The sequence below is a fragment of the Hyaena hyaena genome, unplaced genomic scaffold (genome assembly GCF_003009895.1).
Source record: "Hyaena hyaena isolate Hyena2069 unplaced genomic scaffold, ASM300989v1 scaffold_245, whole genome shotgun sequence".
NCBI lineage: Eukaryota > Metazoa > Chordata > Mammalia > Carnivora > Hyaenidae > Hyaena > Hyaena hyaena.
Genome location: NW_024080878.1, coordinates 800,794 through 825,221, shown reverse-complemented (window position 1 = coordinate 825,221; position 24,428 = coordinate 800,794). Strand labels below are relative to the sequence as shown.

The 24,428-nt window shown below is 50.4% G+C and overlaps 1 protein-coding gene across 4 annotated transcripts in view; it reads left to right on the top strand.

The window, feature by feature from the left end:
• Positions 1-24,428, top strand: part of DENND2B (DENN domain containing 2B) — a 157,540-nt gene that overhangs the window by 119,209 nt on the left and 13,903 nt on the right. For all 4 annotated transcript variants that reach the window (XM_039244629.1, XM_039244630.1, XM_039244631.1 and 1 more), the window contains 11 exons: positions 1,857-3,101; positions 6,711-6,847; positions 14,210-14,361; positions 15,878-16,093; positions 17,075-17,171; positions 17,770-17,814; positions 18,804-18,988; positions 20,077-20,186; positions 20,404-20,473; positions 23,232-23,309; positions 23,858-23,998. In XM_039244629.1, coding sequence (XP_039100560.1) covers positions 1,857-3,101; positions 6,711-6,847; positions 14,210-14,361; positions 15,878-16,093; positions 17,075-17,171; positions 17,770-17,814; positions 18,804-18,988; positions 20,077-20,186; positions 20,404-20,473; positions 23,232-23,309; positions 23,858-23,998 — 2,476 coding nt within the window. The remainder of the gene's footprint in view (positions 1-1,856; positions 3,102-6,710; positions 6,848-14,209; positions 14,362-15,877; positions 16,094-17,074; positions 17,172-17,769; positions 17,815-18,803; positions 18,989-20,076; positions 20,187-20,403; positions 20,474-23,231; positions 23,310-23,857; positions 23,999-24,428) is intronic.

Genomic DNA, 24,428 nt, shown 5'->3' with positions numbered 1-24,428 from the left:
GCTCAAGCTTGGCACATTGCCCTGCTGCTGCCTACTCTAGGGAGCGCTGAGGCTTATTCTTTTCACACGTCCTTACTGAGCAGAGTCTCTTTGGCCATTGGCTTGGCTGGGCACTGAATTTCTCTCATCTGTGCCCGTGTACACGTGGGATGGCTCTTGTTTGACTTACCCTTTTAAAAACAACTTAAGCATGTTGAGGTTTCCTGTTGACTGGGGGCAGCCAGAGGCTATGACCCAACAGGGAATTGTCGGCCAATCCCTGACTCACCCAAGCCACGGTTTTCTGTGTGTGAGCAAGCAGTGACAGCAGGCTGGCTCGAGGGCAGCTGGCTGCCTTCCTGTGGATGGCATGGCACTCTGGACCCTGCGAGGCTACCGCCCAGCTTTAAGGGCCTTGGCATCAGGGTCAGGTAGGCCTTTGTAGCATGTGGCATTGGCAAAAACCCTGCTGTCTATGAACTAAAATTGTTTGAGAAGAAGGCTGGAAGTTGACAGTGAACTGAAAAGAAAGTCCACTCCTGGTTCTTGTCAATAAGTTCACCTTTATCTTTTTGTTTCTTTATTTGTCCTTCATTCCGAGCACCTTCCAGATACTGAGGCTGTGTCCTTCCACCTGGAAGAAATCGTGGTCAAGGAGGGAAGAGGTCTAGAGGTCTTGAGGGGCAAGGGGTCCTTGATACTTATAAATGCTATGTTTGAGATAGGGCTGTGCCCCGTGCTGTGAGGGTTCCTGCCCACTGATGTCCAGGAGCCTAGGCAATTCACAGAGATGGTGAGGCTACTGCTGCTTCTTCAGAGGGGCTGCATAGTATACCGAAAGTTCCTGTCCTGGCGTCCCCCTTCACTAGCTGAGAGACCTTGGATGAGATATTCAACCTTTCTGTCCTTCAGTATTTCTCATTTGTAAAAATGAAAATAATAATAAATAATAATAATTATATAGAGTTTTTGTGAAGACTAAGTGAGTTAACAGTATGTATTTAGAACCGTTCCCCATATCTGATAAGATCTGCGTGTGGATTTAGAGCTGAGAAGTGGCTGGTGCTTGTTTGAAGGGATGCGGGCACTGGAAGGTAGAGCTGCCTGAGGAGCTGGCCTCCCTTCCCCATGGACGTCCTCACTGACTGGGCCAAGAGGACTCTTTGTTGAGGGACCTTTCTGATCCTTTTGAGACCTTCAGGGATCTGAATTCTGGTCAGGACCCAAGCGGAGCTGCATATGTTATAGCAGTAACAGAAGTCTCAGGGGAGATAGGGGTTTGTTAAGGAGACAGATCAAAGGGCTCAGGTGTATACTTGGGGTACTGCAGGAAGTGGTGTGCTGGAGATGCTTTCTAGCAGCTCCTGAGAACTGATTACTAGCATTTCTTCCCAATGCCACATTCAGTGAGGTCATGTTGGTAGCTTAAAATCAGCTACACTAGGAATATTTATACCATGGAAATTGGCAAATGTTACAAATCTGTGCTTTCTCTTTCAGAGGGCCAATTGCTAAACATTTTTCAGGCACCACTGGCCTTACTGTGCTCTAGTTGGCTGATGTAGATTCTGGGGATCCTCTCACCTGACACAGAGCTGGCTTCTGCTCTAGATGGTTCTCAGTGTCTCTGAGCTTGAACTGGGCAGGGATACTCATTGAGTTTGGCCAGCTGTGGATAAGGGGCTGTTCCTTTCCTTGAGGACGGCTTTGAGGGGGGTGTATTACTTGACTAGAGTACTTTGAGCTTGAATGTCCTGCAGGAAAGAGATACTGAGCTGTCTGCAAATGCAACACAATGCCTCTGGTTGTCTGGCCACTCACTGCCATTTTCTCTTCTTTTCCTTTTTTTGTTTTTGTTTTTGTTTTGTTGCTTTTAGGTCTCAGTCAGTCTCTCCACCTCCAGTTCTCTCCCCACCAAGGAGTCCCATCTACCCATTCAGTGATAGTGAAACGTCAGCCTGCAGGTACTCAAGCCGCTCCAGCTCCCGGCTGCTCCTCAAGGACTGGCACCCCCGTGATCTTTCACCCCCAAATCCTCGAGCTCTCTCCCCAGACACTTCACCACCCATCTGTCCCCTCAAGGCCACCAACTTCAGTTATTTGGACAGAAGCCCTTCAGTGTGCAAGAGAGACGACCAGAAGGAGAATGTCCAAGGGGCAGCCCAGGATGTAGAGGGAGTAGCTGCTTGCCTCCCCCTTGCCCAGAGCACCCCATCCCTGGGGCCGACAGCCGGCTCACGGAGCTTTTTTCTGAACCGCACTGGCACCCGTGCCCATAGCCTGGGCATCCGGGAGAAGATCTCAGCATGGGAGGGTCGCCGAGAGATTTCGCCCAGGATGAGCGTGTGTGGGGAGAAGCGGGAGGGCTCTGGTGGCGAGTGGGTGGTCAGTGAAGGCTGTCCCAGTGTGGCGCCATCCCCCTGCAGCTCAGAAAAAACCTTCGATTTCAAGGGCCTCCGGAGGATGAGCAGGACCTTCTCAGAGTGTTCCTACCCTGAGACCGAGGAGGAGGGAGAGGCACTCCCTGTCCGGGACTCTTTCTACCGGCTAGAGAGACGGGCAGGCCGGAGCGAGCCCAGTGCCTTCCTCAGGGGGCATGGCAGCAGGAAAGAGAGCTCAGCAGTGCTGAGTCGGATCCAGAAAATTGAACAGGCCCTGAAGGAGCAGCCAGGCCGGGGACTCCCCCAGCTCCCCAGTAGCTGCTACAGTGTAGACCGAGGGAGAAGGAAGACTGGGACCTTGGGCACCTTGGAGGAACCGACAGGGAGCACGAGTGTGAGCACTGGCAGCCGGGCAGGAGGAGTGGCCGGAGCTGTGGGGGAGGCAGGCCCACCCCTGGAGAGGGAAGGCAGTGGCTCCACTAAGCCAGGGACCCCTGGAAATAGCCTGAGCTCCCAGCTGCTGCCATCAAAGAGCTCCCCTGATCCCGTTGTGAACCCTGTCCCCAAACCCAAGCGCACCTTTGAATATGAGGCTGACAAGAATCCCAAGAGTAAGCCAAGCAATGGTCTACCTCCTTCGCCCACACCTGCTGCTCCACCCCCACTGCCCTCCACCCCAGCCCCACCAGTCACCCGGAGACCCAAGAAGGACATGCGTGGTCACCGCAAGTCCCAGAGCAGGTAACGAATGCTCCTCCTGTGTCTTCACAGCCAGGTACCGTGGCTTTCTTTTCAATGGAAGATGCAAAAGCAGACTGTAGTTGTGGGTCACAGTCAAAATTTTCTTCATGGATCCCGAAGCAGTGAGTAATTGTTAGGTGGTGATATGAATTAAGTGAAAAAGAAATTGTTCTGCTCTTGCAGGATAAGGATACATAAATGTGAGTGGGAGGATGAAAACGCTTCTTCCAAATGCTGTCTACAGAAGGTGTGGGCTGGATTTGGCCTTGGGGGGAGAGTTGGGCTGCGTCTTGAGCCCTGTTGGAACTACCTTGGTCCCTGTGGGAAGAGTAGGGCCTCTTGTAGATAGAATGGGCAGTCCCTTGAGGAACATAGGACCTTAGCCTTATGACTGCCTGAAATGCCAGCATTAGAAACTTATTTCCTTGAGGGAATCATTATCTGAATATGGCACGTTGTCATTAACATAGTAGTATCACAACACATTTCAGGTGATTTTCTCTCTCCTGAGGGCTGCCTGGCCATTTAGGGGTCCTGGGCCTGTAGGAAGAGGAGATCCTTGGATCATGAAAGGGGAGACTGATGGAAAAAGGGGTCAGAGAGCATTTTACTGGTTTCTTGGCTATGTTCAAGAATGGCCTATTCTGGCACTGTCATTGGCTTCCTGCTCAGTCTCAGCATTCCTGACCCTGGACTACCTGGGCTGTCTCCACAATTATAGTGACTGACTGGGAACTGGAGCTGCTAGGGTTGGTGAAAGTTGACAGACACCTTATTCTCTGAATTGGGGTAGGCGGGAGCCCGCCTCCTTGGGAAGGCCTATCCCGTTCTCCCTCATTGCCTTCCTCTTCTAATCCAAAGTCAGATGGCATTCGGGCTTATTTTACTTCTCGGGGTTCTTCAGTTGGACCTAATACTTCGGGCGACATCCAGCACATCATTCAGGGATACCACCTCATATAGATAACTATTCAGCCATGAGAGGAAGACATCAGAAAGTTTCAGATTCGTGGGCCAGAAGAGCCCTGGGCTAAGGGTAATCCTATGTTTTGGCTTAGCCTAACATGCTCACTGGCTGTCAAGGCTTTAACAGCCTGCCAAGAGTATTTGCTTTGTTCTGATTTATCCATTTCTGTAAATACCCATATAGAGCCTGCCATGCACTAAACCTTGTACTGGTTAAGGGAATACAGGGTCAGATAAGCGATGGTTCTTCTATTCTGCCATTCTTGATGTGATATAGGAGATAGATCACAAATAAATCCTAGATGCTCTATGTGACATGATCCATGCCAGTGTAGGATTCTCCAGAGACCCAGAGGAAGCAGCAGCTAAATTAGACCGGGGAGTGAGGGAAGCCTCCTTGTAGAGGGAGTTGTTGAGCTAAATTTAGAAAAGCAAAAAAGCAGTTAGCTAGGTGGAGAAAGGGGATGTGGGAGAGTATATCAGCCTGAAGGTTTAACATGTACTCCCGCATATATTACATTTATATATAACATACACACACAAATATACCATATATGGCAGAGTCACTTCACATAATAATTAATATAGCAAGTTTAAAAATCTGTGCTCTTGGAAAAAAAGAGAGACCATTCAAAAAGTATAAGCTCTTTTATTTGCCTATTCACACAGTGGCGTATTCCCTGGAGGAGCATGAGATGGTAAGTTTGTTTCTGTTGTGTCAGGTATGATTCTTATATTTAATACAGTTTTTTATTTTAAAAAGTCAACCAAGTATTTACTTTGGTATTCAACCAAAAACAAACAAACAAAAAGAAGTCTGTTAAAAACAAATCTGTGGGGGTGCCTGGGTGATCAGTCGGTTAAGTGTCCGACTTTGGCTCAGGTCATGATCTCACGGTTCATGGGTTCGAACCCCGCATCAGACTCTGTGCTGACAGCTAGCTCAGAGCCTGGAGCCTATTTTGGATTCTGTGTCTCCTTCTCTCTCTGACCCTCCCCTGCTCATGCTCTCTCTCTCTCTCTCTCAGAAATAAATAAAAAACATTAAAAATTTAAATAAATCTGTGGAGAAACTGACTATATTAGTCTTAATGAAAGACAGTGTGTTGGTCTTCAACATGGTGCCTTCCTGTGGGATTTTCAAGGGTAATTTGGCAGAACATGATTTGTATATTTTATATTTGAGAACTATCTGCAAAAGGTTTTGACCCCACTGTATATACGTCAATGAAAACTTGATCTCAGACAACCAGTATCTGTTTGCTAACATTCAGGAACCACTGCACTCAACCACTGGATATTTAACTGGGTAAGAAGTCTAGGTCAGAGACAGATTTGGGAGCTATTGTGGTAGGAATGGTAGATATAGCGATGGCCATCAGTATTTGGCCCCTAGAAAGCACAGAGTAAAGAAAGAATCCTGAATACAGAACTCTGAGAGACTCTGGCATTTAAAAGGCTAATGGAAAAGGTAAATCCCTCACAAGACTCTGAAAGCTAATTGCCAAAGAAACTGTTGACTGTGTCATGGAGGTGGAGGGAGGAGAGTGTTCAGCTGTGTCAAGTGCTACAGAATAGCTAGGCAAGCTGAGAACAGAATGTGGCTTTTAGGACACCTTTAGTCCTTAACTTGCACCCAAGACTCTCAGGAGTTGTTCATTAAACAAGAGAGAAAGGTTGCAATATCTAATGGTACCCAAAAGAAGAGGGGGGTGTTAATGGGTAGGAGAAGGTCTTCAGTCAGTATCTCTCTTTTCTTCACCCTCCCCCCCCTCCCCCGCCCCAGGAATCCGCTAGGACCTGCCTTGGAGAGGGAGAGGATGCAGCTGGGGTCAAGTCTTAGATAATGGAGGAGAGAAGTAGAGAGTACTGTGGACTCAAGCTTTTTGAGGAGCTAACAAGCTGTGGTTTTGAAATTCTGTAGTAGAAGGGATGGCTATTCGCAGTGTGGAAAGGAGCAGGTGACTAGCTGAAGGGAAGCTGGGTCTTGGAAGTATCTTTTGGCTGCAAATTGCCCTCTTTGTTCCACCTCAGAAGTGGCATCATTTGTTTGGAGATCTCAGCCCTTCCTCTTCTAACAACTCACCTACCACCACCTGCCTCCCCGACCCCCAAACAGCCCTGGGCATCACCCATCCACTATTAAGCCCTCCCTAGGATGCAGGCATGATGGAGACCCCGGAGGCTGAACAGGCACTCCATTCTGTGGTACTGGCAGATACTTCTCAAGGATGATAGGCTCCAGGGCTTGGAGGCCCAGGTAGCCTCAGTGAGTCCTGCCTCTTGTCACTTCATCTTCCTGAGCCTCCATCTCCTCATTCATAAAATGGGACAATAGCTAGTAGAAGGATTGTAAAGATTAATGAGGTACATGTGCAAGGTGTTTGACACAGCATCTGACACATGGCACCCTTTCTGGCTGTGGGATTTGTTACTGGTATGATTGGCAGGCACCCAGGCTGGGGTCTCTCAGACCATTTATCTCCTCATTTGAATGGTAAGTTTGGATCCGTCTTGATGCTTTGCTTGGTAGCTGGTTTGTGAGGAGGATCTCTGGTCTTTGGTGTTGCCCATGGCCATTCCCCCAATGAGGCAGTTGGAATCTAGTTCTCCTGGAATGACCTATGCTCTTGTTATCCACAGAAAATCCTTTGAGTTTGAGGATGCATCCAGTCTCCAGTCCCTGTACCCCTCTTCTCCCACTGAGAATGGTACTGAGAGCCAACCCAAGTTTGGATCCAAAAGCACTTTAGAAGAAAATGCCTATGAAGATATTGTGGGTAAGCTGTGGCAGAGGTGGTGGGCTGGCCCGTCTCTGGGGGCTGCAGAACAGGAACACGAGGGACACTCCCAGATCCCACTTCATTCACTGGGCAGACACGGCCCAGCTTCTGGAACTTCTCAAGAAAATGGGCATCAGAGGAAGCAGCATGACAAAGACTGAGCAGCTAAGAGATTAGAACTTGACCTTGAATGAACTGAAACCCAAAGGGCTTCTGGGACCATAGTAAGGGGAAAACCATATCATTCCTTTTTTAATTTTCAGAAGGCTTCCTTAGCCGTGTGACCTTCCTTCACTGTGTAATCTTAGGCAAATCACTTTTCAGAGGCCTCTGTTTCCTCTTAGAGAGTGATGACGATGACATGTTGTTAATAATAATAATAATAATAATACTTCAAGGGATTAGTGTTAGAATTCAATGAGATAAAATGTATATCAAAGTACCTAGCACCGTGTCTGGTCCGTAATATATATCTCTTCTACTTTCCCTTAGAGTAAATGGTGTCAAGAAAGCACCTGAGATTTTATTCTGCTTGCATACTAACAAGGTTTAGGCCTCCCCTGCGTCACAGATGCTGGCAGAAGACACAGAGTCTTGGATCACAGACAAAGGACTTTATTGCACATGCAGGCAGCATGTGGGTTCCCCTTGCTCCAGGTCCCCTGAGGCAGTATGGAGGAGGTCCAGGTAGAGGCCGCACACACAGTGGGTCTGTGTGCCAGCTGAGAGACTCCAGCTGAAGGAACCCGAGTCTTTTCCGGGAGCAGCTAGCAAACGTGCCCAACCTTTGCCCCACAAGGAGGTGTTATCTTTACTCTTCTGGTCAGGAAACAAACCTGTCTCTACCCTGGAGGGAGACACTATCTCTGTCTTCTGAGGTTGTTTGCTATATGTCTTTGAAAAGACAGTCTGGATGGGTCCTTCCCCTTGCTCGAAGATCAGAAATTTAAGATGCCATGGAGAATTGTCCTTCAGCAACTGGGAGAACTTGGTGTCGGCAAACTTGTATTCCAGGGTCAATGAAAAAACGGTGGTCTAGCCTGTGTTGGGTTTATTTTGGGCTTTCATTTGAATCCTGGCCTCATTCTCTTTAGTGGGGCTTCAGTTTTGTTGGAGTAATGTGTGTATGTGTCACTCAAGAGAAGAGAAGCAGTGTGCCTGTGCACTTGACCTCTCCTCTCTCATCTCTAGCTCTGTCTCATCTCTGTGTTAGTCCTTGAGCCTGGAGACCCAAGTTCTTAGTTAACATATTAAAGAGAGAAGTGGCCCTCATGGAGAACTCTCCAGATTCTCCTAACACTAGAGAATCTTAGGAAGAGGGGGTTGTCTCTTCCCTCATTTGATCTTTGTCACCAGTTTCATCGTTTTCTCTTGACAACTTGCTGGGCCAGCATTTCTGGGGAAATAGCAGCAGTGCTTGGATCCACATAGGCACTGCTTCCCCAGGAACGGAATGTGTAGTATATAGCCATCCAAAATTAGGTCATAACAGGAAGACCGTGGGATTGGGGTCTCTAGAATAGCAAAAGGGTTTAGGGAGGACGGCCTTTTCTCTTAACCCTGGGAAAAAGCATTGTACACATAGTCACCCAGAGTTGAGGTCAAGACCTGTGGGGATCGGCCCCATAATCCCATCTTCCTCCCCACTCCTGTTTCAGGATGCATTCCTGTTTCCTCTAGTTTAGAAGAAATCAGAATGTGTTATTGCTGCCCAGGGTCCTCTGGAGGCCTTAGTGTGGCTGTTGCAGTGGGCCAGGGAGGCTATAAATTCTTAACTCCCTTCCCCCAGCAGACCAGGCACTACCCACACAGTGATCCTCTTCTCTGAGAAGGCTTTGCAGCCCTTCTGTGCTGTCCTGGCATTTCTGGTGGAGAAATGTTTTTGTATCAACTGAACTGAAATAAGAGAAAGGGATTCTTCAACCATTTCTCCCTGTGCAGAGTTTCATGATCCAAGGCTCTGTCTGGGCTTGTTTGGGGACCATGTCTGGTGGTGCAGGGGGAGACAAGAATTTGCAGGGCACTGTCCTGGAAAACAGAACTGTTCTCTGGGCCTTCTTAGGTCAGGTTAGGGAGAAGAGGGAGAGAGAGGCAAATATGTCTGGGTCTCAGTCTCTTCACTTAGAAGAGGGGACTTACTGCCACTTTGGAATGTTGTATGAGGAGGCAAGGAAATATAGGAGCAGCTTGGATGCTTCTTGAATGGATGGGCTAGAGCTAAGGGTAAGGGCTGGTGTGGGATGAGGTTGGAGTTAGGGTGTATTCTTTAGCTGCTCACCTAGCTTCTGGATCTTTGGAGCGTTACGTAGAGAGTATGGGAAGAATTCTCAGGAAAGTGTTAGAGTGAGGGCAAGGGAGTAACCCAGACACCTGGGTTTTGCTTCAGCCTTGTGGGGTGTGGGTGTGGGTGTAGTTAGTGCCCTGGACATTGCTTCCTCCTTTGTATCCCCCACAGCAGCACCTTCTGAATTTCTAGACTTGATCAGGGAGGCTAGAGGGAAGTAGAAGAGAGAATATCTCTCTTAGATTCTGGTTGTTTTATCCCTTTCTCCTTCCCTGGAGACAGGCCCAAGAATTTGGACCCCCAGAGGCTTCACGGGGGCCCTTGTTGCTGAACTCTGAATGTCGGTTTCACTTTTGCCTGGGATTGACCAGTGCCTCAGACTTCCCAGGAGCCTTCTCTCTGTTCTTGGTCCAGCCTGTGCTCTCTGAGGTTAAGGTCGTTTCTGGTTCTGTTTGGATTAACCAACTCTTATGCTGCCTTGCTTGCACAGTGACAGACAAAGCTTTGTTTTGAGTGTGTGATAATGGGGCTGGTGGCGGGCAGGGAGCACCCGTGTTAAATCTCCATCTTGGGGACCAGCTGATTGGATTGGAGTTTCTGGTCTGTTAGAGGTTGAGCATCAGTTAGCCCAGAAACTAACATGTCTTCTCTGTGAGCAGTAGACTTGAACGAGGGGCCTTAGGGAATTTGCTGGCCTCCTGCCCACACCAGGCCTGATGTCTGGGGACCTGGGGTGGGATATTCTAAAACCAGCTAAGGTTTATCCTGCTAATTTGCAATAGAGGGGGTTCAAAAATAAAGTTACTGTCTTGTTGCTTCCTGGGGCTATTAATTCTCGCCTGTCCAATTTGACATCTTCCCCTGAAGATGCTGCTATTCTACAAAGCCTTAGAATCATTTGCATTCTGAGCCTGACACTTAAAAATGCACCCAAGGAAGCAGCTTGTTAGGGAGTTATGTGGAGTGGCCTCGGCGCCTGACCGGGGAGCCTGGACTGCATTCCTGCAGAGGTTCCCACTCCCATCAGCTAGTTGGGGCTGAGGGAGAGTTTCCAGGAACTTGAACGGGATGGGAGGTGGGGACAGGGCCAGTTAGCTTGGCTGCAAAGCTTTTTGAACCTCTGTTCTTTCTGCCTTCTTCTCTAATTTGTCCCTAGGCAGGAAAGTAGTAAGGAACAGAGGGCACCTAACGACACTGAGGCTGCAGCGCAGAGGTACAGCCCAGGGAGTGGAAAAAGGTGTCCAGGCTTGGAGGGTGGGTAACAATTGGCCCCATCTGATGCGCCGTGTGTCATGGGGGGATTTGGGCTTTTATCCTGGCCCTCTCTCCACCGTGTGAAGGAGGGAAAGAGGCTGAGAACAAGGAGAATAGCTGGTTGGAAACCTGGAGAGGTTTTGACAGGGAAGCTGTAGACTCAGGGCGCTAACCAGGGTGTGATCAGGAAGTTTAGGACTGTGTTTGGAGAAACTCTCAGTGCCTATGCACATTCACACACACTTCGTCCCTAACTGGTTCTTCCAGTTGTGTGTGTGTGTTTAGTGAGTGCCGTTTGGTACATGTGGTTAATGACCAAAGTTGCTGCGAGGAGAAGTGGGGGCAGGGCTGGGTGGGGTTGGTTTCTTCCTTGAGAGGATCAGTGTGATAAGTCTGGGCTTTGACAAGCCCCTTTAAAAGAGTGCAAAGCAGAAATTCTTGGCGATGCCCTTGTTCCATATCTCATCAGCAAAGCTGGGAAGGGTTGAGACCTCTGGCTTCCCCAGCTGGGCTTGATGTGATGGGGCTGCTCAGGGCCAGGCTTCTGGGGAAGAGAGAGGTCCTACCTCTTTTCCTGTTCCTGCTCCTCGGGCACCACAGTGCGGACTGCTCCCGAGGAAGCTGTGTGGGTGGGAATGCAGGTAAAGGTCTGGTGGCTTGCCAGGCTTCCTATCTTGCACCCATACCCCTGCTAAATCTTTCACATGTTCACTCTGCTGTAGCTTCTCCTGCCTTACTGTAGTCTTGCTTCCCCGGAGGGAGTTCTGAGTCCTCGTCTCTAGCCCTCTTCCTCTCCCAGTTCTGAGCCATTGCTTTGGGATTACTTTTCTCTCAGCAGGTTCAGGTGCGGTTCTACTCAGGGTCTGCTTGGTCTCTGCATATCCCCATCCCCTGGGCACCCGTAATCCCTAGAAAGATGACTGGGGGTATGTCCTGTGAGACAGATCCAAAACGGTGGCCAGAAATAGTCTAGGAAGTTGAGAGTAGCAGGTGAACTAGGGCTATGAAGGGCCCAGCTAAGAGTGGGGAGGCAGGGCTTGGGCTGGGGCCAGCAGTCATTTCCTGGAGAAATGATTAGTGGCCTGCTTATATCAGAAAGCATTTTAAGCATTGCTGAAGAAGAAAGAAGCTGGTGTTGAGTCTGGGAAAACAGGAGAAGTATTGAAGCCTTCCTGAAATTTTGTCCCCAGAGGCAGTACTAGTATTGAGACCCTGGTGTTCCCAGTCGTTTTCTTGTCCCTGATGTGCATCAACATTGTACTTCTGTTACTTCCCTGGACCTTGATCTCTCATCTGTTTCTTGGAGCTTTGGGTTTTGTATCAGTTTTCAAGGCTCTTGATTCTTGGGGAAGAAAGAAGGAAGAGAAAGAAGGTGAGAAGGAGAAGAAAGGAAGGAGGAAAGGATGGAGGAAAGAGGGTTTGTCTTGGGAGTCATGTCATGGCACTCAGGATCTATTAGGAGGTTTAGAAACATCTACCTAAAGCAGTGGTTCTTAACGGGGCAGGGGAGTAATTTCATCCATCCACCCACCCATCCTTCCTTCCTTCCTTCCTGCTTTCCTTCCTTCCTCCTTTGTTCCATCCATTTATCCATCCATCCATCCGTGCATTTATCCATCTGCTCAGGGGACATTTGAGAGTGTCTGGAGACATTTCTGGTTATTACAACAGAGGCAGTGCTACTGTCTTCTAGTGGATCGAGGCCAGGGTTGCTGCTGAACATCCCAAAGATGCACAGGAAAGGCTACCACCACAACAAGAATTTTCCAGCCCCAAATGTCAGTAGTTTGGAGAAACTCTGGTCTGAAGGACTTCAGACAAGGTCATCCTGTTGGTTGAGGGATGATGATAAGGACTTTGGCTGGTCATCCAGGTCAAGGCAGTTTGAATTTGATGAGCTTGGAATAAATGTTCTTCCTGCCCCCATCCGAACAGTGATGCTCTGGTCCTGTTTCCCAGGATCAGGAAGATTGTGTCCTGGCATTCTTGAGTCCTTGATCCACCCACCTCATCAATACAGAATATATTTTGGAGGGAGACCAAGAAGTACTGAGTCTATCCTGACAATTCTCTAAGTGCCCAGAGTAGGGTAGGCTGGATGCCAGGTTTGATACTTGGCTTCTTGAGGCAGAGCTGCTGGGCCAGCTCTGCTTAGTCAGGACTCTGGAATGGAGACAAGTCATCTTCATAGCATGACTGTGTTACAGGAAAACGTCTGCTCAATTGCTGGGGACTCTGCTTGGTGCTCGGAATCACTTCATCTAGTCCCAAATCCTTTCTTGACCCATTCTTGACTCAAGTTCAAGAGATTTGTGTTGCTCCCATGGCACCCTTCCTTCACATCTCTTCCTTCCCCCTACCTCTGTGAATGCATTTCCTAAATTTATTGTGGTTTTTCATGATAGTAATAAGTAGATACCCCCAGTCTGGGGGGAATCTTGACTTTGGAAACTGAGAAATCTGTAAGCATAATAGGGATTAGTTTTTCTCCTGTGTCCCATCCTAGGAAAGCTTGTACTCTCAGTGGACTTATTTCTAGTCCTATGGCTCTTTATTTGCCTATTCCCTGAGAAGTGGTATTTGAACTTCTTTGGGGCGTGAGGCACATCCAGGCCCCCTCAGGGCTTAGCAGTCACCAGCCTCCATCCTGCTGCTGACCAGAGAGAAGAGAAGTGAGCCCTGTTCTCTTCATGTTTGCTACTCCCAGCAGAGCCTTATGCTGGTCACTCGTGCCTAGGTCCCACGTCCCAGACAGGGGCATTGATGTGGCAGGGAGAATATGGAAAGACAAGGGAAAGAGGAGCAGAGGGCAGTATTCACTCACAGTGACCACAGTTCCGTTGCAGGATTGAGCCAGGACTGACGTGGCTCATGGTGTCATTGGAATGTAGGAAAGTCCAGGGATGGTTGTAGGGAAAGAGGCCGGCAGGTATGGCTATGGGAAGGAGTTGCTTTTATGGGCAGGGACTGTGCTATTGACTTCCTAAGGTTTGCTCGTAGTGACAGTACAGTGCCTACTGCCAGGAATTTTAAGAATTAATCCTGAGAAGCAAAAACTCTCCATCCTCACCCCTAGGCCCAGGCTGCATCAGGCCTTTCATACCTCCCTGTGTCACAGCAGGAAGGTTTATTCCAAAAGGGGAGTGAAAATCATTCTGTTTTTCCAGGTCAGCAGTAGAGGAAATAGAGTGACACTGTAGTGAGAGCAGTTCATTGAGCAGATCATTACTGATCTCTCACTATTTGGCTGACAGTGGGGGTTACCTGTGGACCAGATGGTAGACCTGCCCCGAAAGGGGGGTGTGCAGTATAGTGAGTAAGAGGGAAGCCTGGGAGTGTCCTGCTTCTTGTATTTCATCAGTGTTCCCCCATGCCCAACCCCCAGAGTGGATTTAGGGAGTATTGCTAGTGGGACAGACTGGTGACCTCTGAAAGCCTTTCCTACCTTGAACTGTGTATCTCTGGGGCTTTCATGGCAGAGGAGCTGGAGCTAAGGAACAATGCCTGGTGTTGGCTTTGTCCTCTGGCTGGGAGCAGGCAGGGGTAGCTGAGCCAGTCTTGTGCAATCTCTGAATTTATAAAGCAGAGGCCAGACAAGGCTGAGCTGAACTGGGGGGTGGGGGTGGGGGATTTGCTTCTGGTCTTGGAGCCAGGATCTGTTTGTAGCCTCCCCACTGCAGACGGGCAGCTGCATGACTCATGGGCTGAAGGGCCAGGCAGAAGCCATTCTCTTTGGTTCACAGGAATTCTGCTTGTTTATTTGTGAGTGCATGTGTTTCCTCCTTCCCTTCTCCCTGTCTCTAACTTCTCCCCCTCTGCAGGAGATCTGCCCAAGGAGAATCCATACGAGGATGTGGACTTAAAGAGCCGAAGAGCAGGACGAAAATCCCAGCAACTGTCTGAAAACTCCTTGGACTCTTTGCACAGGATGTGGAATCCTCAGGACAGGAAGTACAACAACCCACCCACTCAGGTAACTGCAGCCCTGACTTGAGCCAGTGCAAGGGCCACAGTAGAGGCCTGTCCTACCAGGGTATGGGCCCACTTCCACTCATGCTCTTTCCCTCATAGTGCTTGTCAAAGGAGGTGACCTCAGGAAAGGGCTCTGCATGCAGGGACTTCTGTCATGTCAGAATCCTTGTGGTCAAGTGAGACACGCCCCTGAGGCACCCTGCCCCATTTCTTCCCTTCACTACTTGAGCTCTGAGCCGCAACACCAAAGGCATGAGCCTCTGCCGCCTCCTGTCTTATCATTGTTCCTGCTCCCTTTTGTGGGTAACAGAAAGACAGGACCTTGGTTGGAGTCCTGATATTGTGCAGCTCTGGCAGAAATGATCTCAGTACTGGCATTTGGGGGCCAGACATAGGCCCAAGAACCTGATTTGGAGAACTAGACAGGTGTCTACCAGACCTGGAGCCACCTGTGTTGGAGGAAATAAGAATGAGTCTTTAAGGACTGATAGAAGGCAGAATGAGAAAAAAGATGAAGGGTCGAAGGAGTCCCTTAGATTTTAGGTCATTCTGGCCTTGTCTGGGGTGGACAGGAAGCAGGAGAATGAAGGTGTTCTCTTGGACCTACCCAGGCAATTTGAATTCTCTTTGCAAATGGAGGGACCTGGATATTTTGTAACATTGGCTAGAGAAAACAGAAATTATTTCTTCTGGTTTTGGAATGACGTAATCATTTTATAAAAGATCACCTTTCTAATGTGCTATATTCAAACAGGCTTCCACTGAACTTGTGTTGCCAGACTGATTGGGTGGGAAGAGGGCATTGTGGGATGGGAGGAAGGAAGACTTGCTGAAGAGTGATGAGAGGCCAGTGCTGGAGGCAGAGAGTGGGTAGGAGGCAGGCCGTGGTGGCAGGGGTGCTGCCTTTCTGGCAGTGAGCTGGATCTGTGAGGAGTAAGGTGCCCTGTAGGGAGGGGTGTCGGTCTAGATGAGGGAGTAGATCAGGGCCAGGGAGGGGCAGCTGGGTGAAGGAGCCAACTGGCTGTGACGCCCACTTTGCCAGGCGTTGATAGTGAAAGCCCAGAGCCCTGTTCTGCTTGGAAGAAGGAAGCAGTACCAGGCTGCCATGTGATTATGGCCCCTGCTTAAAGAAGCCAAAGGGCTGGATTGGGGACTCGGGGTTGGTCGGGGGGTAGGGGGTAGGAGACTAGCTCCATCAGCCAGGCTGAGTAATGAGCAAAGTCTAAAGCTTGTCCGAAAGTTCAGGAGGAGCTCCTCAGAATTCCTGCTTAGCCTTATCTTCACTGAGATCAGAGCCCAGTTTTCTTAGCCTCTGCTTTCTTTTTTCTGGCAGAGGTGGTTCAGCTTCCTTTGTGGAAGCATGTATCTAATCTAGCCCTGACCTGCTGATTAGCAGCTGAGGTCTTAAAAGTGGAAAGCCAGGCAGAGGGAAATTCCAGGGTAGGATTTGGGGGAGCCAGGGATGCCAGCCAAGGCATGTGGTGAACCCCTCTCCCATGTCTTCTCTCCTACGCCAGCTGTCCCTGAAACCCAGCAGCCAGTCCCTGCGCAGTGGGAACTGGTCAGAAAGGAAGAGTCACCGGCTGCCACGATTACCCAAGAGGCACAGCCATGACGACATGCTGCTGCTGGCTCAGCTGAGCCTGCCATCTTCACCCTCTAGCCTTAACGAGGACAGCCTCAGCACCACCAGCGAGCTGCTGTCCAGCCGCAGGGCCCGCCGCATTCCCAAGGTAGCCTCCCCAGAGGAGCCAACCTGGGCTGGGCAGGTGGGTGGGCAGGTGGGCAGCTTTTCCTTCCCTTCCTTCTTCCCACTCTCCCTGCTTCCCTCCCTCCCTCCCTCCCTCCCTCCCTCCTTTCCTTTCCTAATCTGGGGCTGATTCCTCAATTCTTGAATAAATTCTGGGTCCTCGCACTGGCCTTTCTCTTTCATCTGTTAATTCCCTATCTTATTACCAAAGATGCATTAATGGTGATGAATAGGTGAACAGATATTAGGGCAAGAACAGGCTAGCCTCCCCCGCAGGGAGTGCTCTATGCCATTGAGTGAATGGAAACCAGGCCTTTAGGAGACTCCCCATTAGTGTGTGTGGGGTATGTATTTGGAGATCTCTCTGCACACATAAACACTTCCAGGCTTTGAAGGACCTAGGACTCTAGCATGAGTCTTCCTTTCTCTGACTCTCAGAATTGAGAGTTTTCAGCAATGATTTGCACACACAGGCAGTCAGACCCAAATCCCTGGCCCAAAGCTGCAGGATTTAGCCAAATGGTATTTTTAGCTTGCAAACAATGCTTGGGTATATTGGGAATTTAGCTCCTTCCTGTCGGGGCCCCAGGTTATAGCCTAGAGGGAAAGGCTCAAATCTTTGTTCCTGTTATTACGTCTGAGGAGCTCTTTGTCTCCTTTGGTTCAGTGACTCTGGGGACCCAGAAGCTCCCATCCTGTCTAGTTTGATCACAGTTCCTTCCTCTGGGGAGCTAAGTTTAACGTCGTTGTGTGGTGGGGCAGGAGACCAGTTAGGGGATGAGGTAGAGAGCTACCAGACAGTATGCACTCAGGGTCAGTACAGCAGGGAGACCGGTACTGGGCCCAGTGTCAGAAGAGCAGAAAGCTCGCAGCTGAGAGAACAAATGGGCTACTAATCAGCCTTCTTGGAAGTAGGGTCAACTGATGTTAGGGTTACCTTACCCTCCCTGCTTTTCTCACCCAGCTTGTCCAAAGAATTAACTCCATCTACAATGCCAAGAGGGGAAAGAAGAGGTTAAAAAAGCTGTCTATGTCCAGCATTGAGACAGCATCACTGAGAGGTAGGCCTTGATATCTGAGCTGGTTCAGGTGTCTGGAGCCCTTGGGCATTAGGAATGGGGAGAGGCACAGACCAGCCTCAGTTTACCCTTCTGTGGGCTGATCAGAGGATCCTCCTGCCCTCTGGGAGGGTAGAATCCTGCCAAGAAGTAGCACATAGAAGGGGAGGGCCAAAGAGGGGAGGAAGCCATGGGATGGGTTAGTTCAGGCTTTGGGCTGAGAGGCCCTGATTAGGGAGGTGGGTGTGGGAATCCACTTCTGGCAAAAGGAAAGGCCAGGCTTATGGAGCACTGCAGTCTGTTTCCCATTTCAAATCTTGGCGTCCTGGAGGCAGGCCCTGTGTTCCAGACCTGTAGGCCTCTCTGCTGGTTCAGTCTCCCGCTCAGGCCTTCAGAAGCTTCCCCCAGATCAGGACTGGGTGCAGAGGGGTTTGTATAGCAGTTAGCACCTTCGGTGTGAGCTCAGAGGGGCCCTGCGCCCATGGGGGTCCATGCTAGGTACAATCCATCCCTTGTGAGAATAGCTGGGAGGGGGGCATGGAGAACATTGGCTGTGGTGTGGTGGCTCAGCAAGTGTGCACCCCTGCTGTTACTTTTCCAGATGAGAATAGTGAGAGCGAGAGCGACTCTGACGACAGGTTCAAAGGTGAGGCGTGGCTCCCCAAGAGCACGGAACCCCTTCCCAGCCCTGGCTGTAGGGACTCACCCCCCTTCCTCTGCACATGTTGTTCCAACATCCCCATTTGGCCAGCGTTGGAGAGGCAACAGGCAGGCAGGATAGCAGCCACCAGAGCAAGGAACTATAGGGGAGCGCCTCCTACTGCACGCACGGCAGCCCTGCCAGGCTGAACTCAGATGTCCCCCTTCACCTGGACTTCCACAAGGTGTCGTCCACGGGAGTTAAGTGCTAGATTTGCCTGGTAAATGCTGCAAATCTGAAGGGTTAGACGGTTTAGAAGATTACAAATTCCTCTTCTGGCTGTAAGAAATGTGGCCATGGTCTGAGGAAAACTGGTCCTCCGGAGGCCCCAAAGCCACTCACCCCCCATATCCACAGAGAGGAGGCCTGCTACCTCCCTGAAAAGGTTTTGGGAACTTCCTGTTCCAGCAGCGTTGGACAAATCTCTGTTCTTTCTCTACTGGGAAACCTGCCTAGACTTTCCTGGATGGTTAAAGTATGTGGGAGCTACCTCCCTCCTTCCCTCCTCCACTGGTTCCCCCAGGTATGTGGCAAGTGGACTTTGGGTCAGGGGACAGGGACACAGGGTCCAGGTCCAAGAACTCTGAGAGGGGTCCAGGATGAAGCCTCCATGGAAGTTCATGTCTTTTCCTGCTGGCACTAGGCAGGGGTAGGTAGGTGCCAGTGATACACGCCTGGGTTGGCTGGACTTAGGCCCGGCCATGGCCCAGCCTCCAGAGGCTCCTGTAGTAGCTCCCTGAAGCAGGGCAGGGCCTCTGTGCAGGTGAAGATACATTGCTCCTGTCACTTCTCCCCCCAAAACCTGCCTGGAGAGGGCCTCAGACCAGGGTCCTGCACTTAGAGGTGGTCTACAGAGGCATAGCCCGAGAGGGAGGCTGATGTGGAGTCTCTGAGGGTCCAGCCTGCCTGTCCCCTGACCTGTGACCTGCCCCTAGCCCACACCCAGCGCCTGGTGCACATCCAGTCAATGCTGAAGCGTGCACCCAGCTATCGGACCCTGGAGCTGGAGCTGCTCGAGTGGCAGGAGCGGGAGCTTTTTGAATACTTTGTGGTGGTGTCCCTCAAGAAGAAGCCATCTCGAAACACCTACCTCCCTGAAGTCTCCTACCAGTTTCCCAAGGTGAGGCCATCTTTGCCCCCTCCCACCCGCTCCTCTAGCACCTTCTGCCTTCCTGGCCCATCTGTGGAGAAAGAGAGATCCTGTTCCTGCCATACCCACTCCCCTCAGTGCAACAGCCCTGAGCATAGACCTGCTAGCCAGCAGGGAAGAGGGCTTCAGGGGTGTGGGTTTGTGTCAGTACTTGTTCAGAGCCCGAGAGAGGAGAGAACACTTTCCAGTATGCTTAGAATGAAATCCAAATGGTTTATAAGGAAAGGCAAAGGGCCTGAGGAAGGGCCCCCAGGTACTTCACCTATTTTATTTCTTGTTTTTTTTTAACCATTTTATTGAGACCTAATTCACATACTGTATAATTTAGCCATTTAAAGTAAAAAATTCAGTGACTTTTAATATATTAAGAGTTGTACAATTAGAACATTCTTATCACCCCAGAAGGAAACCCTGTACCCATTAGCTGTCCCTCCCCACGCCCCACTTATCTTCTCTCTTAACCATACCTTCTCTGCCCATCACCAGCCAGCCAACCTGGCCTCCTTTCCCTCTGCCTCTGCCTGCAATGTTCTTTCTTCATCTCTGCACATGGCTGCCAGCTCTTTTTCATTCCTCATTCTCTGCCCATATAGTACCGTCTCCAGGAGATCTTTCCAAATACCTAAGATATCCTTTCCCTGCCTGGCTCTGTCTGTATTATCGCCCTGTTTATTTCCTTTGAAATAAACACCCTCTGAAATTTTGTTGTGGGTTGTCTCACCCTCCTGACCAGAATGTGCAGGGGCAGGGATCTTGCCCACATTGTTTTCCATTGGTAGCCCCAGAGCACGACACAGAGCCAGGTGCCACAGAAAAGCGCTCATTTGGCACATATTGAATGAATAAATGATGACTCAGCCCACACCCAGACCTTGCTGTAAGAATCGGGAATGGGGACAGGATTGCTGAGAACCAGAAGTATGCCAGTTGGTAGGATGCCATCTAGAGCTCTCCAGAGAGGAGATGCTTCTCAGCCATCCCTCCCCTTACCCCCCCCCCCCAACTCCAGGATGCATGCCTTCTCTTGTCTATCTCTCCTCATATTCCTCTCCTCGTAGCTGGATCGACCCACCAAGCAGATGCGGGAGGCAGAGGAGAGGCTCAAGGCCATTCCCCAGTTTTGTTTCCCTGATGCCAAGGACTGGCTTCCTGTGTCAGAGTATAGCAGGTGAGGCCTGGCCTGGTCTGGCTGGAGTCAGGAAGGGGGCAGAGTCTCCTTTACCCCCATAGCAGGGGCAACTGCATGGGGCACACCTGGGTCCCAGCCTGCTCTCTTACAGCAGCCTAGCCCTCTACCCTCTCCCTGGGAGGGCATTCCCTCTTCTTGGGTGCTATTTCCTGGGTCCTCAGATCCTTCCCTGATGCCAGACCCCTCCTTATTCCAGTGAGACTTTCTCTTTCATGCTGACTGGGGAAGATGGCAGCAGACGCTTTGGCTACTGCAGGCGCTTACTGGTGAGTAGGGCCATTCAGTCCTTGGGGGGCTGGGCCACAGTGTGTGTGTGTGTGTGTGTGTGTGTGCGCGCGCGCGCGCACCTTCTTCAACTCTAGCTTGTATAAGAGCCTACATTCTGCTTCTTCGTATGCTCCATGAGGACACTCCAGCACACACACACACAGTCTCACACACTCACAGGGATGAGGCACTCCTGGGATGGCAGGGCTAAGAGTGGCTCCTCTGATCAGCCCCCAGGATCTAAGATAATCTGTAATAAAAGGAGAGAGTGAATCACCTTCTACTGGGCTGTCATATGTTTTTAACTTTCCTACACTTTTTCTTCTCATTGATTTCCCTTGGGCTTCTGGGCTCTGATTGCTGATGCTAGATTGCAGGATCGTATCACCACAGCAGTATGTGTGTGCATCAGACAGGGGTGGAGGACAACCTGCCTCATGCCCATACTGGCCAGCCTGATGTGAGGAGGCATCCTGTCTGTGGTCTGGGAGTGTTGGAGGCTGAGGAGGGACAGAGTGGTACCTTCTCTGGAATTCTGGGAGTGATGCCTTGAATGCAGAGGAAAGGGAGGGTTTTGAAAATATAAGCCATTCTAGATAGAGAGAAGCCCTTTCCCATTCCTCTTCCTGTTAGTTCTGGGAAGTAGACTGAGGTAAGGTAAAGAGAGTCCTGTTGCAGTCCTCCCTGAAGTTCACTAGGGATGTTGTTGGTTTGGGGTGTCAGCAATGTTTCAGGGTCCCCATGCCTTAGTGGGACAGGGACCCACTAGATGCCAGTCCAGGGGCAGGTGAAGAAGATCTGAGGCAAGGCTAATATACATGGCAGGGACCCCAAAAGATGGATTCTGGGCCATTCATTCGTTCATTCTGAAACACGTACAATACTCCTGTTGAGGGTCAGGAAACATGTTAAGGGCACATGAAGATGAGTTAGATATGAATCCAGTCCAATCCTCTAGGAATTTTAGATAGCCTAGTAGAGGGAGTGGAACTTTCATTGTAGAAGAGAAAGCAAAGGGAATGAGTTATTATTTAGGACTTGTTATGTTCCAGGCTAGATGCTGTAAGTATGTCATCTTTTTTGATACTTATAATAGTCCATGAGGTATTATTATGTCAGTTTTATAGATTAAGAAATGGAGACTCTGGTGGAATGACTTGCCCAGGGTCACACTGCCAATTAGAGACAGCCAAGATTGACCCAAAGTTCTTCAACACCAAGTCTGATACTCTTGGATCACCCCAAAGGGTAGACTGGGGACAAGGGATATTTGAATATTGAATGCCCAGTAATGGGGCTAAGGGAACGTGGAGCAGTATGGATGCCAGGTGGGGACCCAGGCAGAGGCCAGCATGCCCAGGTTCACCTGGGCCTGGAGAGGAACATTCCGAAGGCTGCCTCTGCAGGAATAGTGATGGAGTGAGCCGCTCCCTTGCAGCGGGCCTGCTGCCCCCAGGGAAGAGCGTGTTTGTCCTGGCGTGCTCAGAGAGGGCCTGGGCTGGGCCCCTGCCAAGGGGGCTGGCACTAGCTCGGCATTCCTGCAGATTGGACACAATGATTCTAACCCAAATCCCACATACTTGATTTAATCACTTGGGGCTTTAGGGGAGGCGGGGGAGAGGGAAAGAGAGAGGAGTGAGTTTCAGGCCTAATATGGACAAAAACAGATTCTGCCTTCTCTTTAGATCTGTGACGTGTGGCCAGCAGGTTTGGAAACTGAAATAGACCCATCTGCATTTGCTTAGCAGCCTGCATGAGGGGCCAGCACCTGCTGCTCTGTTCCCTCCCTGTTCAGCCTTGCCAGGCACTCAGGCCTCTGAGCCAGAGGCAGCCACAGAGCCCTGCCAGCCCGTGGCTGGAGAAGTAGACTCCTGTGGACTCACCCCTGCCTGCATTTGGGGGCTCCAGGCCTGGGGAGCTCTTGATGCACATCTCCTCCAACCAGTCACCTTTTCAGTCTCCTTTGTCCTTTGTTCTCTGCTCTGTAGCATACCTCTATTGTGTCTTTGTGTCCCTTTCCCTTCCACCCTGTCAGAAGGCAGCATGCTTTAGAGATAAGACAGCAAAGGCCAAAAGAGAGTCCCCGGCTCCATGACTTTTAGATGCATGCCCTTGGGCAGTGGCTTAATATTTTTGTAACTCCATTTACTCATCTATAAAATGCAGGTGATAGTGTCTGAGTCACAGAGTATTTGTCATGTACCAAGCCCAGGACTCAGATATGGTAAACATTCAATAAATAGTACTTTACTTACTGCCCTTATCTATTTTCAGTTTGCCTTACTAGAATGGGATGGATCAAGGAAGGGAAGAAAAGGGACTCTAGAATAGGAATGTTTTGCAGAATGTCCCCTGTGAGCTGCAGAGGACTACATGGCTTGCTCCTAAGAATGTACACAGTCCCTCTCATTACCATTGCATCCTCTGGATTCCCGACCTCTGGGGATATAAATCTACGAATCACCCTATAGCTTCTGCCAAACTGCTTAATCCATTGCCAGCCTCTGTCCGTGTCCTCTGGGAGGAACTTGGCAGGAGTCTGGCAGCTTGGGCTGGAAGACCCAGCAGAGGCTGAAGCCTGCCCCCAAAGAGTGTCAGCCTTTCCAGACCTAGGGCCTGGTTGAGTAGAGGTTTAGTGGGGTCTTAGAGTCTTCCACTAGGGGAGAGCAGTCCTTAGTCTTTAGTTCCCAAGGAAAAGGAGCCAGATGTAGTCATCATGCATTCTCTGTATCTGTCTCTCTCTCCTCTCTGACCCAGCCAAGTGGGAAAGGGCCTCGGCTGCCAGAGGTATACTGTGTCATCAGCCGCCTTGGCTGCTTCGGCTTGTTTTCCAAGGTAAGAGGGCTCTGGCTTACTTCCCTCCCCTTTTCCCCAGTGGACGGCTCCCCTAAGAGTATCAGCAGCCAGCTTAGATGAGAAAACCACCTGTGTGTGTGAGTGAGCGGGTGCAAGAGAAAGAGAATGCAAGAGCAAGTAGAGCAGGCTCTCTGACTCCTTCCTGTTCCCAAGCCTGGTTCTCCAGCTGGCCAGCTGGCATCTCCCCGGCTCCTGCACCAGCGTGGTCGGCTCGTGTCATAGCCCTCCCTGGGCCATGGGCAGAGCCAGAGGCCTTGGGAAGCCAAATGCCCAGGGACCCAACTCTCAAGTGGAGTGTCCTTTGCCCAGCTCCTGGGTGTGAGGCAAAGACGAGTTAGTGAGCAGAGCAGTCATCGAGTGCCAAGGAAAGCAGGAAGGGTAGAGTGTAAAGCTGCTGGCGAGACAGTCCTCTGGTCCCCCAGCTTTTGGCCCCAACTGGTCAGATGCCAGGCCACCCTCTTCTCTGCCCAGGAGGTATGGAAGGGCAATGCCCTGACACCCTCTTTGGGCTGCTGGTGGTGGCACAGGTCCTCGATGAGGTGGAGCGCCGGCGTGGGATCTCCGCCGCCTTGGTCTATCCCTTCATGAGAAGCCTCATGGAGTCGCCCTTCCCTGCGCCAGGGAAGACCATCAAAGTGAAGACGTTTCTTCCAGGTGCTGGCAATGAGGTAGGGATTTCTGCTGCCCCTTCTTTCACACTATGGATGTGGGTTGGAGCAAGGCCTGCAGAGCCAAGGCTACCCTGAGAGGGGCAGAGCACAGCCCCTTCCTTGCTCACCATGTGTGTGCACCTGATCAGTGGGGACTGGAGAAGTGAATGACAGAACTGTAATTGAGGCCCAACTCCCTACAGCTGCCAGGAGGCCTTCCCTGACCTGCTTGGACACCACTGCATTCCACCTGCCCTCCTTTAATTCATTCATCAGGTATTTCCTGATAGTGTTCTCTCATAGTCAGGGATCATGCCACATCTGGGAGCAGTCATGAAGTTGACGTGGGGCACAGCTCTGTCTTTGTGGGGTTCATAGTCTAGTGGAAGAGACCAATGGTAAATACATATGCCTGCATTTATTTTTTTTTAATTTTTTAATGTTTTAT